The 17,606-nt window shown below is 39.0% G+C and overlaps 1 protein-coding gene across 4 annotated transcripts in view; it reads left to right on the forward strand.

The window, feature by feature from the left end:
* The window catches only part of LOC100259074 (serine/threonine-protein phosphatase 5), a 67,115-nt gene that overhangs the window by 14,184 nt on the left and 35,325 nt on the right, over positions 1–17,606 (forward strand). For 2 of the 4 annotated variants that reach the window (XM_002280075.5, XM_010658651.3), the window contains exons 5-6: positions 6,358–6,508; positions 15,663–15,872. In XM_002280075.5, coding sequence (XP_002280111.3) covers positions 6,358–6,508; positions 15,663–15,872 — 361 coding nt within the window. The remainder of the gene's footprint in view (positions 1–6,357; positions 6,509–15,662; positions 15,873–17,606) is intronic. The other 2 variants (XM_010658652.3, XM_059741371.1) reach the window with 1 other exon arrangement.

Raw genomic sequence — 17,606 nt, forward strand, 5'->3', positions numbered from 1 at the left:
AGTTTGGTCCAAGTTAATGAGTTACACAAAAACAAGTATTTCAGCCTTTGGATTGAAAGTTCCACATTCTCAAAAGATCTTCTATTTTTCTTTTTCCAAATTGAGAGTTCTATTTCTCAAAGAGTTCCATCTTGGGCTTCTATTTTAGCGCCTCTTATTAATACAATACCTTTGCTTACTTGTCAAAAAAATTGTCTAGAAGAGGTATAAAGGTGTCGGCCTCCAAACTTATTTATGCTTTCTTCTAACAAAGGAACCATGCCAGCCTAATAAAGTCTTTCTAATTGTGGACCGCATCACCCAATAAACTCTAAAGAGAGAATAATAGCCCCCACGACACCCTTCCCTTGCCACAATGCAAAAGGATGTGGTCAATTGACTCCTCATGACACAAACATTGTACACCTTAATTTGATGAGGCTTAAGCCTTAATTTCTTTATATTAAGGTTAGAGCTTCAAGGTTAATTCACAATGTCTCACATTGAGGTGAGTCTTAAGGTGTAAACCTTGATGGGCCTATTGAATGGCTAAAAGGGAGTCCACCAGAGAAATCCTCTTAGCTTATGGGAAAAAGGTTGTCATCCTCACTTAAATTTAAAATGCCAACCTTGAGACAATTTATTAACTTGACCAACCTTGAGTTCGACCTCGACCTCCTAAAGAAATAAGTCTTGGCCTTGAAACCACTAGATTACCGTCAATGAATCATAGCTTAATATAACAAGAAGGTATGATGAAGGCAATGCTAGGAAGGAAAATTAGTTTTGTGAAGAGTATTTGATTAACATGCAAGATCCTCTTGAGGGGGAAAGTATCACCCAATCAGGAAGGACCTTACAAAGTTCAAATTGCACAAAAATGAGGAGTAGACCAAATCAAGCATATGAATGGAAAAAAAGATCCCTCACCCCTAGTATGCATGTAATCTACAAAAGTATTATCAATAAAATGATTGGTGATTTCTATCAAAGCTTAGAATCAATAAGCTTACAATCGACCAAGTTGAGCATCTCCTTGGGACGACTCCTTTCTTGGACCCGTTGTGAACAACACATTTACTTGCTAGGAACCCATGATTTGGATCTTCTGTGCAACTCCTAATGCACCCAAGTCATATATAATGTAAGTGATGCTTTATAGTTACATCATGACATGCTTTTAAGGGCTATATCCTAACAAATACCCTTTGAATTTCCACTTTGTCTCATTTCTATGACTTTTAGGTACAATTAAGACATTTTGAAAGTTGGGTTGAGGGGGGAGCTATTGAGATATAAGATATTTCTTCATAGACACCTCTAATTTTTTCAAAACCAGCTTATTATTATTTTTTTTTATACTTTTCTAGACCTTGTTAAATTATTAAATGAGGTTTCCTTGATAGGTATGCTTAATTATAGTTTTTGTTTTCAATGATTCTTAGTAGTGCTATATGAGATTAATCAAGTTAGAAATTTTATCTTGAGTTGAGGATTCCTTAAGATGAGATAGTAGGATTTCGTGTAATTCAATTTAACTTGATATAGAGAGGAATGCCTAGATAGTTTGGTTGGAATTTTAAGAAGTTTAAAATTTACCTGGTTCGAATACTATGAAGTGTGATCCCAATAAGTGGCACATGGCCCTGGGTTCAAATCTTGCCACTGATGATACCTTGAATTTATTTGGTCTTGGTTGTTGCGGTGCGGTCATCACCTCGAGGTTTGAGTCCCCATGGAGAGTCTTAAGGGCTTGGCCATGAAAGGTTCCTTGGTTATTAAAAAAAATAAATAGAAAATTAAGAAGGTTAAAGATTTTTCATCCTATAGAAAACATCATAAAAGAAAGGGAAAACAAACACAAATCCCAAGCTTCAGGGCATCACTACTTCCTCTTTTTTAGCATCTACACCCTAAATCTAAACCCTACTCCAACAATTGTCTCTTATTCTTCCTTACATCTCTTACCCAATATACCTTTTACAGGCATCTCAATCTCTTGGATTTTGCCCCTCATGATGTAAAATATGTATGAGGATATGTCTAATGTTTTTCCTTATTCAATAACAATACCTGTTTTCATAAGGACCCATTTTCATATGGAAATACAACAAACAATGTATTTTAGATAATATTATCTACCAAAGGAAATTACAAACTAAATAGGAATTTTAAACATTTTCCAACACCAAGGATCCTCCCATAGCCCTTTTGATAGCCCCAACACATCCAAGACAATCATCTTTTCTTTCTTTTTTTTTCAAAATTGGCCCATAAACCCTCAGGAGAACCAAATGAACTCATCCTATGTGTGTTAATTTGTCAAGAAGTGCATTTCCATGGTCTGTAGATTCTAGGATAGTGCTTTTCAATTGTTTGTAGTCACTTTTTACTTCTCTAAAATGCATTTGGGCATGTGCGTGCTTGTTAATTTGTCAAGCTAGTGCATTTTCATTGTCTGATGACACTTAATTACATTAGTTGTACATTATTTGGCTCCGCATTTTTGCTTCTCTAAAATCTATGTTTGTTCATGTGTTTATTAATTTGGCAAGTTAGTGCATTTCCATGGTTTGCAGACACTTAATCACAATTGTTTATCATAGGATTTAGCTTTACCTTATTTATTCTCTAATTTGTGCTATTTACATAGGATTAGGTCATATCAATTTCATATTGATTCTTTAATTAGATAAGGAGCCAACTACTTCAGCTTCAGATTTCATAGAATAAGCTCTCTTATTTCTTTTTAGGTGGCAATCTGCATTTTTTAATCGTTTTGCAGCCAATCAGAAATTGTATATCTGACAGAAACTAGATATGCAATCTATGACCTAATCAGGTTATGTACATTGTTTGCACATGGGGAAAAATGCTTATTTTTCTAATTTTATGGGTGGATTTGGTCATGTACATTGTGATAGGATTTGTGATCCATCAAAGTCAATGCAACATTCATTGTTCTCATGTTTTACCACCTTCATTTTACTGGGACTTTCAGCTTTGTTTTGGATGCAAAATTGAGAGCCTTAAAAGCAGTCTTGAAGACTTGGAATAAAGAAGTGTTTGGTTTCATTGAGGCTAGAAAGGGAGAAGCTCTTAGCCAGGTTGTGTATTGGGATGAGAAGGAGAAAGGTTCAGCCCTTAATCTGGAAGAGTCTGAAGCCAGGAAAGAGGCTAGGGAGGCTTATAAGAATTGGGTTTTGAGAAAGGAAATCTCTTGGAGACAAAAATCAAGGGAAGTGTGGTTGAAGGAGGGGGACAATAACACTAGATTTTTCCACAGGATGTCGAATGCTCATAGTAGAAGGAATTGGCTGTCCAAGATGAAAGTGAATGGTTGCTGGTTTTCCGAGGAAAATGAATTAAAAGCTAGTGTGGTTGGGGCGTTTCAAAACCTCTTCTCTGAATAAGGGGGGTGGAGTTCCAGTATTGATGGGTTGTCATTTGCGGGCTTAGATAGTAGTGAGATTGAGAGGTCGGAAGAAGAGGTGTTTGCTACTCTCTCAAATTTGGGCAAGGACAAAGCTCTAGGTTCGGACGGTTACACCATGGCGTTTTGGCTCTTTTGTTGGGATGTGGTGAAGGTTGAGGTTTTGGGTTTTTTTTAGGGATTTCCATGAGGGGGCATATTTGTGAAGTCTTTGAATGCTACTTTCCTTGCTCTTGTTCCAAAGAAAGGAGGTGCGGAAGACTTGATAGGTCGATTAGCCTTGTGGGCAACCTCTATAAGCTACTGGCCAAGGTGTTGGCCAATAAGACTTAAAAAAGTAATGGGCAAAGTGATCACGGAGTCCCAAAATTCATTTGTGGAGGGTAGACAAATTTTAGATGCAGTGCTGATTGCAAATGAGGCTGTGAACTCAAGGTTGAAATGCCATGAAGGTGGTGTGTTGTGTAAGTTGGATATAGAGAAGGTGTATGATCATGTGAATTGGAAGTTCTTGTTTGCAGTGCTAAGAAAGATGGGCTTTGGGGAGAGATGGATTAAATGGGTAGAATGGTGTATTTCTACTGTGAATTTTTCTGTTCTAGTTAATGGCTCTCCTTTTGGTTTTTTTCCAAAGTTAGAGGGGTTTGAGACAAGGAAATCCTCTCTCCCCTTACTTATTTGTGATAGCCATGGAGGTGTTTAGCTGTCTCTTGAGGAGGGCTATTAGTGGGGGCTTCTTATTTGGTTGGCGAGCGAGAGTTAGGAGTGGTAATGGGATTTTGATATCTCACTTGTTATTTGATGATGATACTTTGGTGTTTTGTGAGGCGTCTTAAGACCAGATGACTTATCTAAGCTAGCTTCTTATGTGGTTTGAGGCTTGCTTGGGTTTGAGAATAAATTTGGAGAAAAGTGAGCTAATCCCGGTGGGCAGGGTGCCTCATATAGAGGATTTAACCTTAGAGTTAGGGTGCAAAGTGGGAGGCCTTCCTTCCCGCTATCTGGGTCTTCCTTTGGGGGCCCCCTTCAAATCTGTAGAGGTATGGGATGGTGTTGAAGAGAGATTTCGAAGAAGGCTAGTCATGTGGAAAAGACAGTATATCTCAAAAATAGGGAGACTCACTCTAATTTTAAACACTTTGTCTAGCATGCTTATATATTTCATGTCTCTCTTTTGCATGTCAAGACAAGTGAGGTTGAGATTAGAAAATATTAAGAGGGATTTTCTCTGGGGTGGGGGGGCTCTTGTGCAGAAACTACATCTTTTCAAGTGGAAAACGGTTTGTTTGGAGAAAATGAAAGGTGCTTTGGGTGTGAGAAATCTTTTTCTGATGAATATAACTTTCCTGTGCAAGTGGAGTTGGTGGTATGCCAATGAAAGGGAGGCTCTTTGGAAGCAAGTCATCAGTCAAAAGTATGGTGAAGAGGATGGGGGGCGACGTTCCCGTGAGGTGAGAGGGAGTTTGGTGTGGGGTTGTGGAAAGCTATTAAGGAGTGGAAGTATTTGAGTGGCAAGTTGGCCTATCAAGTGGGCAATGGGTAGAGAGAGAGATTCTGGTTGGATAAGTGGTGTGGAGATGAGCCACTTAGTGAGTCATTCTCTTTCTTATTTACCCTTTCTATGTCTAAGGAAGCTTGAGTGGCGGATGTTTGGAACCCTAAAGGTGAAGGGGGTGGTTGGACCCTTATTTTCTCTAGGGCCTTTAATGATTGGGAGCTAGATTTGGTGGGCCGTTTTCTGCAAAAGAACCAAACATCTAGAGTTCACAAGGATTTGGACGATAGAGTGATTTAGATAGCTTCAAGTTGTGGGACCTTTTCGGTCAAATCTCTCTATTCTATTTTGATTCTAGAGATCCTCTTTCGTTCCTTAGTGGTAGTACTTGGAGATCGAGCGCGCCTCTTAAGGTGACCTTCTTTGCTTGGGAGGCATCTTGGGGGAAAGTGTTAACTTTGGACCAACTTCAACGGAGGGGGTTCTTTTTGGAAAATAGGTGTTTCTTTTGCCTCTCTGATGCAAAGACGGTTGATCACCTTCTTCTTCACTGTGCAAGGTCTCAGGTTCTTTGGGATCTTCTTTTCTCCCTTTTTGGTGTGTCTTGGATTCTCTCTTGTTCAGTGAAGGATACACTTCTTGGGTAACATGGGTCGTTTGTGGGTAAATCTCATAAAAAAGCTTGGCAAGCGGGCCCTTTATGTATATTTTGGACAATGTGGAAGGAAAGGAATTTGATAGTGTTTGACAATGAGGAGTTATCGATCCAAATATTGAAAAATTCTTTTTTATGTAACCTGTGGTCTTGGTCTAGGGTGTCTGTAGATATGTGCCCTGTTTCTCTTGTAAGTTTCATTGATTGGTTAGGCTCTAAGTAAGGGCAGGTGATGTTTTTTGCTTCTGTCTCTCCCTCTCTGTTTCGAGCCTTTAGGCTCGACTTGTATACTTCTTGTATACTCTGAGGGCACTGTTTTCAGTGTCTCCTCTTTACTTTATATATGACTTTTCTTTACCTTTTAAAAAAAAAAAATTTACCACCTTCATTCATTTGGAACCTTAACCTTTTATCTTGATCTAGCCAATAATTATTTACATTAGGTATACACATGTGTGTGTAATTAGGGCTCGAGGCATCCACCCAATTCAATATATGGAAAGGGATTAAGGTATCTATCAAAAAAAATATATGGAAAGGTATAAAGGTACCTCACAAGATAGACCAATGAGGAACATCATTTGATTAGCCCTTTATAATACTATCCCTCTTTCCATGATAGATTCTCCTAACGCTAGATTGAAAATAATAACTCTCCTATCATCCACATAAGGCCACTTTCCATAAAATCCTCTTGTTCAGGTTGATAATATGGTACTAGTCCCAATGGAAGGGACATTCTATACCTTGTTGATGTGCTAATCTATGGTGTATTGTTTCATTTTTATAACTTAGGTCAAGAAAATCTGTCCAAATGATCCTGATGCTACTAAGAAATTGAAGGAATGTGAGAAAGCCGTAATGAAGCTTAAATTTGAAGAAGCAATTGCTGTGCCTAATTCTGAACGACGTTCGGTAGCTGATTCTATTGATTTTCGTTCTATAGGTATTATCACCTTTATTTGATTTATTTTTTAATGATATATGATATTTTTTTTTTGTTTATTTATTGAAAACTTTGGTGCATGTTTCTAAATATATGATTTTTCTTCTTGTGTTTCTTAGAATTTCTGTTATTTATTTATTTAATGAATATTTTTTATTATTGCCATAAGGAAAATGTTTAAATTTGTTACAAATTTTGGAATGATAAATGCGGACATGCTATGGTGAAGGAAGAGAATATGGTGGAGTTTTATGGCTTGAGCATCTTTTTTTTTTTGATAGATTTGATGGATTGAGCGTCTTAGTCGCTTCAATTTAATAGTCAACAGACTGTGAGGTTGACTCTCTTGGACATTGATCATTGATCATTATAGGTTATAGATTTTCTGAGGATTTGACAGAGATCTGTGATTTGGTTATCATTTAGGCTTGAATAACTCCTATAAGGTTGTACAGGAGGAAGAAATTAGGGTTGTATTGTTTTAGGTTTATGGAGATGTTGGCTCAGGATCATGGTTCTTAGTGTGGCTTTAGAGAAGATTTTTTTTTTTTTTTGGCGTTCTAGATAGAGCTAGAACTTCTCAGAACAGAATCATTTTGATTGAGCTCGTTATGCTGGAATCATGAGCCCATCCACCTAAATGTAGGTGCAGCATTCAGACTAGTAATATTTCATTTGTGTAATCTCAACCTTATTGTATTTTTGGAATCGATTAGGTTGTTGCCTTATGATATTTGTCAAGATTGATAAAATGTGATCGAGCTTGTTTCCTAGTTATATTTCAGTTATAAATTTTTATTACATTAAGTTGAAAGACATACCAGGGTTGGAGGTGTACTTGTGATGTGGAATTTTAATCTACTTCAATCTTTGTGATGTATGGGGGATGTTAGTGTATATTTGGTTCAAGACAGCTATTTAATGTTTGGTCTCACTTCATTGAAATTGGTAAGGATGAAAATATTGATCGCTTGATTTTATAGAAATTTTAACAAAAATGGCCTTAAAAATAAAAAATATGGAAATTGAAAAAAGATAAGGAAACTTTGGCTGCAACTTTTTCTTTTGTCTTTTTTTTTTTTTTTTTTTGTTGAAAAACAAATAGAGAGTAAAAGAGCACCAATGAAAGGGGGTACACCTTATGTATACTAGAAGTATGCCCAAAAAAAAGAAACAGAGAATACCAACTCGTATGTTTAGGCAATAGCCTCAAAACCCAAAGCATCCACAACTAAGACCATATAATTTTTTTGATGGGTAAACACAGAAGAGAATATATTAAATAGAAAAGGAAGCCTAGAGGGCAACCCAAGGCATACCAAAAGTAAATAGCAGGTGCCAAAAGGCTCAAAAGAGCAAAACAAGAGTAAAACAAAAACCTCACCCGCCCTCACCTAGAGCCCAACCAATCAAAAAAGTCAATTAAAGATAAAGGGACAGCATCTATATACAACTTTGTCCAAGACCATAAACTACACAAAAGAATGCTTCAACCTATGTACTGAAAACTCTTCATTGTTAAAAGCTATCCTATTTCTTTCTTTCCACACCGCCCAAAAAAGGCATAAAGGAGTCAGTTTCCAGGCTTTTTTGCACTTCTTGCCCACAAAGGACCCAAATCAACCAAGGAGAGTCTCCCTTACCGAGCAAGGGAGAACCCAAGTCACCCCAAAGAGAGAGCGAATAATAACTCCCACAAAACTCTAGTCTTCGTGCAATGGTTAAGATGTGATTAGTAGACTCCTCTTCGGCTAGACAAAAGAAACATCTATTAGCAAGGGTCTAACCCCTCCTTTTGAGTTGATCCAAATTTAAAACTTTTCCCCATGAAGCTTCCCAAGCAAAAAAACCAACTCTTGGAGGGACATAAGGATTCCATATTAATTTTCTTGGAAACCGGACTGTACTTCCCGGCTCCTCAGCACTGTACAAAGACTTAACTGTGAACAACCCACTTTTTGTCTTTTTCCAAATCACCCTATCCTCTGTTTTTGCACTAACTCTCTTTCCTTGAATTCTCATGAGCAACCGCTCCACCAAGACTACCTCCTAATCATTGAAAGCCCTCCAAAAACGAAGACTCCAACTCCCCCCTTCAACCGAAATGACCCAAACCTCCGCCACCCACTCCTCTTTAGAAACCGCCAAAGCAAACAAAGAGGGGAAAGAGTTGCAGAAAGCCTCATCACCATACCAAGAGTCTAACCAAAATCTGATTCTTCTTCCATTACCCACTGAAAACACAATGTAGTTGCTCAACCGATAACTTTCCTTCCTAATCTCCTTCCATAACCCCACACCAAATCCCTCTCTACCTTCTCTAGTATACCACCCCCTTTCTTCCACTCCATACTTCCGACTAATAACTTGATTCCAAAGAGCCTCATTTTCTACCATAAAACTCCAACTCTATTTACCCCAAAGAGCTCTATTAAGTGAAGAGAGACGTTTTACACCCAATCCCCCCTTACTTTTATCTGAGTATACAATCGCCCATTTAACAAGATAAGTCTTCCTTTTGTTCTATTCCTCTCTTTGGGCTTCTTGTTCTGCAGCTTTTAGAGGAGTTCCTCTAAATGTGTTACAACTCAACTGGAGTGAGGTTTGCGCTTCAAAAGTTTGAGTTTATGGGGGTTTCTCTTTGTTTTTAGCTAATGTTGGGTGTTTTTTCTGTTGTTCAGATTGTGTAGGAAGGACCTCTCATCCTTCTAGTGGTTTCTTTTGTTTCTTTTTTCTTTTCTTTCTCCTGTATCTTTCCTTCTATTAATATATTTCTCTTCGTTTCTGATCTAAAAAAAAAACAAGATAAGTCTTCCTCTCCAAAGCCCCCCCCACCCCAAAGGAAATCCCTTTGGATTTGCTCAAGTCTTAATCTAACCGATCTAGGCATATGCAAAATTGACATGTAGTAAATAGGCATGCTCGACAAAGTGCTTTGAATGAGAGTAAGTCTCCCTCTTTTAGATATATATTGCATCTTCCACAATGCTAGTCTCCTTCGTAACCTCTCCTCCACCCCATCCCACACCGCCATTGATTTGTGAGGTGCACCCAAGGGAAGCCCTAAATATAAGGAAGAGAGCTTCCCCACCTTACACCCAAGCTCAAGAGCCAGCTCCTCCAGATTCTCCACGCTCCCTACTGGAAGAATCTCTCTTTTATCCATATTAATTCTTAAATTGGCTATAACTTCAAACGAAATTAACACCTAGCTTAGGTGAGCCAATTGCCCTCAGAGGCATCACAAAAAATCAGCGTACAACAGATGGGTGAGTTGAACTCTCTCACCACCCCTCCCTTTAACCCTACAACCAGTCAAAAAGCCCCCACTAACTACTCTCTTGATCAAACAGCTCAAGGCCTCCATACCTATTATAGAAATGTAGGGTGAAAGGGGGTTCCCTTGTCTCAACCCCTTGGAGCTGTTAAAGAAACCTGGCAGTGTGCCATTAACCGACATCGAGAAAGAAGTTGTAGAAATATACCACTTAACGCACCCTACCCATTTGTCTCCAAAGCCCATTTTCTTCAACACCTGGAGCAAGAAATCCCCTTTTAAATGGTTGTATGCCTTCTCTATATCAAGCTTACACATCACCCCGCATTCATTACCTTTCAAAATAGAATCTACAGCCTCATTAGCTATTAACACTGCATCCAGAATTTGCTTCCCATCAACAAAAGCATTTTGAGATGGAATACCACCTTACCCACCACTTTCTTCAACCTATTAGCTAACACTTTTGCTAACAATTTGTATAGCCCTCTCACCAAACTGATAGGTTTGAAATCTCTAAAGCCCTCAACATCTCCCTTTTTTTGAACCAACACCAAGAAAGTAGAGTTCAAACTTTTAACAAACCTCCCATGCTCGTGAAATTCTCGGAAAAAACCCATCACCTCCTTCACAAAATCCCAACTGGATTGCCAAAAAGCTAAGTAATATCCATCTGGCCCTGGAGCTTTGTCCCCGCTTAGGTCGCAAAGAGTAGAGACAACCTCATTAACAGAGAAAGCCTCCTCTAGCCTAGCTTCCTCTTCCCCTACTAATCTGTCAAAAACCAGCCCATCCAAACTTGGACTCTAGCCACCAGGATTCGACAATAGGTGCTGAAAGTACTAACCACAACCCCCTGAATTTCCCTCTCCTCTACTATCCAAGAACCATTACTTTTAATCTTGGTCAGATTACTCCTTCTATGACAATTTCGCCATCCCGTGGAAATAACTTGTATTCCTGTCACCTTCTTTCAGCCACACTTCTCTAGATTTTTGCTTCCAACAGATTTCCTCCATGAGAACCCATTTCTTATATTCCTCCCTGGCCTGCTTGCCTCCACCTCCTCCACCAATAAGGTTCTAGACCTCTCCTGAGTATCCCATAAATTGACTTCTTGTAATGCCAAACTCTTGTTAACCTCCACCTTCCCAAACACTTCCTTGTTCTAGGTTTTCAAAAAAACCCTTAAGAGCCTTCAACTTTGTTGCTAGAATGAACTGCTAGAGCCCTTGAAATTGAGCCATTGCCACCAGTCTTTTAAAAGATCCTTAAACCCTTCCTCCTTCAACTGCATATTCTCAAAACGAAAATCCAAAAGACCTCTCCTCATCCCTCCCCCATCTAAAAGGATAGAATGGTGATTAGACACTGGTAGGGGAAGAGTGCTTTGCACCACCCCACTGAACTGACTTTCCCAGTCCTCAGACACCAAGAAAAGATCCAATCTTGACATAGTTTGCCCATTAAGACCACCATTCCAAGTAAATGGACCCCCTGCAATGGAAGGTCTCTTAGAGCCAAATCATCAATCACCTTCGAAAATCTTCTCATTGCAGCCTCCAACCTGCCTCCTCTATTGCGCTCACTAGGGAACCTTGACATGTTAAAATCCCCTCCAATGCACTAGGGGTCATCCCACAACCCACGGATAGCCCCCAACTCCTTTCAAAAAAGTTCTCTACATCTCTTCAAAATGGGACCATAACCCCCGTAAAAACCCACACAAAACATCATCGCAATTTCTAAAACGACAAGAGATCGAGAACTGACCCACCACCATGCTAGTCAACTCTAACACTCTGTTATCCCAAAAAACCACCACCCCTCCGGCTATTCCACACACACGCACCCCACTCTAGAAACCTGCCACTCCAAGACTTCGCACCACTCCAATGGACATCTCTTGAATTTTAGTGTCCTGAAGACACACCAGATTTGCCTTCTGATCCCTAATTAATGCTTTAATAACCTTCCTCTTATTGTTGTCATTTGCCCCTTTGACATTCCAGGACAACAACTTTAGCTTCATTTACAACTCAACTCTCTGTTCCCTCCTCCTTTGACCACCTCACTCTCTTTGTCCCCTCCTTTGTAATTGATCGACCACTCTTAACTTATTCAGTTCTCAGTCGAACCTAGTGGTCGAACCAACACCCTTCCTCTTAATCTGTTCCCTTTTTTTTTATCCTTTGAAGCAAACTTAGAAATTCCCCTTCAAACCCTTCTAAGGAAAAACCCAAATATTTGCTAAACTTTACCAAGCTGCTCTCATTCCACTGATCTCCAAACTCCCTTACTTCTTGAGTAAGCCCTACTTCCACAGCCATTTCTGCTACGTCCCTCCCTCCCCCTTCATCCATAGCCTTTTCACTACTGTTAGCCAAGATGATGGACAAAGGATCTAAGGAACTCTCTTCTTCTATTGGCACCAACCCACCCTGGCCAGAGGATCCCCTTGCCACCAAGGCTCGACCAAAAAGAAAAGGAGTAGAAGAGAGAAACAGGGTCTTCACACAACCGTGGGAAAGAGTGTCATACCTAGAGGCCTCTTCCAATAGCACCTTGTTTTTAAACTCTGCCCTAGCGACCTCCGACAGAGTCGACTCAGTCTGGGTAAGCAAAGGAGCCACCTCGAGCATCGGGTCCCCCTCTAGGATGCCAAAAACTGACCTTTTACCATTGTTGGCTTCTCTTTGGGACTCCTCTTTTGCCCTAGCTTCAAAGTTAGCCACGGGAAGAACTAAGGCTTTAAAAGGGCCATTGAACCCCAAACCACTTTTACTAGGCCCAACCCTCATCTCCCAACCCTCATTACAACCCACTAAAGATATTTTTAAAGAAATGTGCCTTAAACCCACCTCCAATTCTCCCTTCCCCCGTCGATACTCAAGCCCAATAACAGATTGGGCCTCCATTGAGCCCAATCTCTCTTTCCTTTTTCTTCCTTTAATCAACTCGCCACTGCACCCACCCAACGATTTCAAAAAAGTGTCATTCTCCCCTACTCTCAGGAATCAAATTAGTATTCCACTTTTTAGACCTACCCACTGACCCTAGTTCAGAGGAAGCAATAGCAACAATAGTAGTATCAGCACCAACTCCTTTTTGCCTCCCCTCATGCAACGACACATTTTGTACTCCCCTCTGTACCTCAACCAACACCACCCTTTCTCTTAAATCACCACAATAATCAGCGTGTGGCCTCTCCTCAACTGCTTCCCTACCCTTGGAACTTCCAGCCATGCAGTTCTTGCTCGCTGACACCACCTGGACAAAACTAGGATGGGTTTCCCACCATAACTGAATGACAAAACAACCTGATCCCACAGAGAACTGGTTTGCTCCTTGCCTTCCAATTCTACTAAAATCCTCGCCCACTATAATTCCATGAAGAAAGCTATATCCTCATCCACTGCAATAAAACCTCCGCACCCATCACCTATATTTTTAAGCACCTCTCTACTCTACATGTGAAGAGGAAGACCCACCACCCTCACCCAAGTTTCCTTAATGCTAGCACCTTGCCGGAAATACCCCGCCTCCGGATTCCATCTTGTAAGATGCAAAACGTTCTCCTTGAGTCTTCTTTTCCCTCTAGCCAAATCCCTTTCAGCTTCACTCAAAGACTCAAACTCAAACAACAAAAGCCCTTTACCCGGAAAAGCCGCTCTCAATCTCCCCTTTAGCAACCAAAGGTGGCTCGCCCAACTCCTCACTAAATCCAGGGGCAGGAACAAAATCCACTCCCCACCAGCCCACTAAACACCGGTCCAATTGATCCTTCCTTCCTAGCAACTCTCTTTCTCACAGCTCCAACCAAACAAATCACCTATCCTCCTTGGCCTCGGTTTTGCCATTTCGGCATAAGTCATTGACAACAAACCTTTCCAAGATCACGCAGCTTGTCCGCCAGAATATTATAACCTCCTAACAAACCCCTTCCTTTTGGGAAGATCACACAGTACCTCTTGGACTCAATATCGCAAATTGAACAGAGAAAAAACCTTCACGCCTCATTTGATCGATGCTCCAACCTATATTTCCTCCCCTCCTCCTCCCAATCAAGAACCCACCTTCTATTTCCATTATCCCTACAACAAGTTTCAACACCATCCAACAAACGACTTAAACTAACTTCCCCAAACCTAATCTATGAAGTGGTTCCTCTACATTTCTCCCCGATACACCCTTTCAGCTTGCCACCTACCACCTCAACCTGCAACTCGTAAGACTTAGATTCAACAACGAACTAGCTCCTTCCACCCCTAGAAGCCTCACTCATTCTTTGTGTGTGAGGCTTCTTCACTCTCAGGGTACACACTGTGCTGCTTGCGAGATGATGAATTCGGCCGTCAAGTAGTTGCGGGAATAAACCCTCTAACCATATAGAGGCTTGAGGTAAGTATAAGCAAGGAGCAAGGACACTTCCTCTAGGGACCATATATGAATGTCATCAATGAGAAATTTCCCATTTCTAACGTAACTTTGGACCAACCAAAGAGGGATTTCCCATTGAGAAATGATAAAATAATCTATAGTATACATTAATCAAGAACTTTTAAGATAATAATATATGTGTTATAAAATTAGTGGCATTGGTCGCTCTTGAGGCCTGGCTCAAGTGGTAAAGGGTTGGGGTGGGTTTATGAGAGGTTCTAGGTTCAAGTCCCAATGGGGACAAAAACGGAAAAAAGAAAAAAAAACAATTTACCTATGAAAAAAAAAAAATCATGGCATTGGTCATTAAATAAAAATGCAAATTTATATGATAACAAATATGACTTTAAAAGTGAATACTAAATTTATAGTAGAGACGACAATTATGTTTCATGGAGTTTCAATACTTAAAAAACTCATTAAATTACATTCTACACCAAAATGATAATCTATGTAGTTCAAAGGTACTTTAGGACATAAAAAATGATGATCTGTGCTATTTTTGTGTTTGTTTATAAGAGTTTTTAAAAATGTTGGTAATTTTATTTACAAGTCTATGCTTCATTGAAATTAATTACTACTTTATTATGGTGATTATCAAATACTCTCAGGAAAGTATAGAGCTTTCACTTCAAATATCTCACACTTATTTATTCCTAGAACTATACAGGAAGCACTAGGAATGAACTAGTAAATCTTATTTTTTTCTTTCCTTCATTGGGTTTTTCTTCAAGAGGTAAGGTGTTGAATTAGGTTTCTCTTTTCACATTGAGGGAGTTAATCTTTGATATGAAGTTTTTTTTGGAAGAGAGGAAGCTTCCTTGTCTAAATTTTTGAACAATTTGAATGCATGAGAATCTCAGTATTTTCAATTATTGGAAATCTCATTGGATTAATTTGATGGGTATTGATAATGTATGATGTATTCTTTGTGTATTGCAGAAGAGTTCAATGGGGAATCATCTTTATTTTAGAGTGAGATTGGAGTTAGATTCAGTAAAGTGTTTCTATCATCTTTCTTGGTTGATGTGTATTTGTTTTTCAAATTTTGGTTTGATATTTTTTAACTTATGTGTTTATAAAAATGGGAGTGGTGCAGTTTCCATGGGTGGGTAGCTATAAGGTGATGTTCTAGCTAGAGCATTGGCTGGCTACATTGTGAAGGATAGGGCTCTATTGTTTGCAGTGTTCTCTATTTGTAGGCCTGATTCATTTTCAGGACTCAAAATTATCCTATATTTCTAGGCCTAATAAATTTTTGGGATAGGAGCAGGGCTCAGAATTTCAAGCTCGAGTTGGGTTGCTGCACTGATGCTTGATTTGTGTTAGTTTTATGAATACATAAAATAATTTTATAAATTTATAATAATCTATATAAATTTTATGCTTATTAAGAGTTAACATTATTAGTATTTTTACTAATTTTTATTGTTATAGGGACTGGCCCAGACTCATCATCCTTGACCACCCTGGTGACCGCTTTAGCGGCGGCAGCAGTAGCCATGGTGGTAGTGATGTTAGTGGTGGGAATTGCAGCAACCGCAGTTGCAACGACTGTGGTGGCAGTGGTGGTGGTGGTTATAGGGGCTTGTTGGTGGGGTGGCTGCACTAGTGGTGTCTTTTCCAAAAGTCATACAGTTAACCTAGGTTTGAGCTTTTCAAAGTTATCATATCATACTTGTTATATGCCTACTAATACTGTATACTTTCTTTTGCTCTTTCTGCCTAAGTCTGGTTGAGGAAGAGCTGAGGGGTATTCTTTCATTAACAGTCTCTTTTGCTCTTTCTGCCAAAGTTTGGTTGAGGAAGAGCTAAGAAGTATCCTTTTATTGACTGCTGTTCTTTTCTTGGGAGTGTACTGCTGACTCTAGTGCTGTAGTGGTGGAACATTGGTTTGAGTTCTCTCTTTTTCCAACTTATCTTGATTCTTCAATAGCACAACCAAGATAACATGTTCTCGATTCTAGGGGAATATAGCAACAAGAGTTTCCAAGCTATTTGAAACAATGTAGAGTATGAAGAAGGATCACAAATTGCTCCCATAATTCCAGAAGTCACAAATTCATGGTTTTAGATATTGTGGAAACTCACAATGAATTATCGACTCAACAACTAACCAAAGAGAAGTTTGGTTAAGAATTCATCATTAGCATTAAATACCTTTCATAATGTAAATCAAACATGGCATAATATAATTTAATAAAACTTAATAGTGATAGACATTGTTAGGTGAATGAGAAGTACTGCCTATCCATTGGCTTGGTTAATAATTCTAAATTTATATAATTGGTGGAGTCCAGTGAAGATTTGTTCTTCATTTTTCTATTGAAAATGGGCCAGAGCATGATTTGAAAATTTTGTTTCTTTTCTTTACTAGAGTGCAACATGGGGATTAATGAAAAGAAAATTGATTTAAGCAACTTTTTTTAAAGTGTAGAAAATGAGCATTTTAATATATTGGTGATGCTATATAAAAATGTTCCGTTGAAATGGATTAATAATAGTGAATGTTGTGAAATAAAAAAACAGTAATGCTATTTCTTACCACATTCTTTACCACTTGTACAACAAGTGGTGATGTAATGTGATGAAAAGTAGTTAATATGAATTAAATGCAAAAACATTTTGGCTCCAATCACCACTAGCTATGCAAGTCGGTGGCCAAAAAGTGTGGTAAAAGTGGTAGGAAGAAAAGAATCATTCATAAAACAATTAACTAGATGTTTTAGGTAAAAGATGGAGAAAGGTTTGAACAAGATTACCTTTGGCGATGACACAAAAAAGATAAAAGAGTCATACATATGCATGCACACACTAAAAAAGATTGCATGTTTTAACTTGACTTCATGCCACATAACTACTAATGTTCTTGCTATTATTTGCTAATCATGTCCATATTGGGGAAATTGATGGCCAGTAGATGATCAGAAGTGAAATTGAGGTTGATGTTGCTTGTAGGCTTGGAACATGATGGATGATGTGGAGAAGGTCCTAGTAGTACTGCCTCATTGTATAATGCCTATGAAGTAAAGGGAAAATTTTACAAGATACCTATGAGTCCAGCTATGCTAAATGTTATAGAATGCTAGTTGCATTTGAGGCCAGTTCTAGATGCTAGGGTTTCAGGTAGGTTTGAAGTTCGATCCCATGTAAGAGCAACCAAAAAATGAAAAAAATAAAAATAAAAATAAAAAACTATACAAATTTTATAGAATGCTAGACAGTTAGGAGACAACCTCTTAAAATAATATGTTGCTAAAATGGTAAAAGATGGATTGGCCAGTCATGAAATGCATGATTGTCAGGGACTTCATGAGGGGATGTGTTGGATATACTCAATTATGTGAAGGGTCTGTCTACCTGACTCCATGTGGTTGGGAT

Source organism: Vitis vinifera, chromosome 12, assembly GCF_030704535.1.
Source record: "Vitis vinifera cultivar Pinot Noir 40024 chromosome 12, ASM3070453v1".
Lineage (NCBI taxonomy): Eukaryota > Viridiplantae > Streptophyta > Magnoliopsida > Vitales > Vitaceae > Vitis > Vitis vinifera.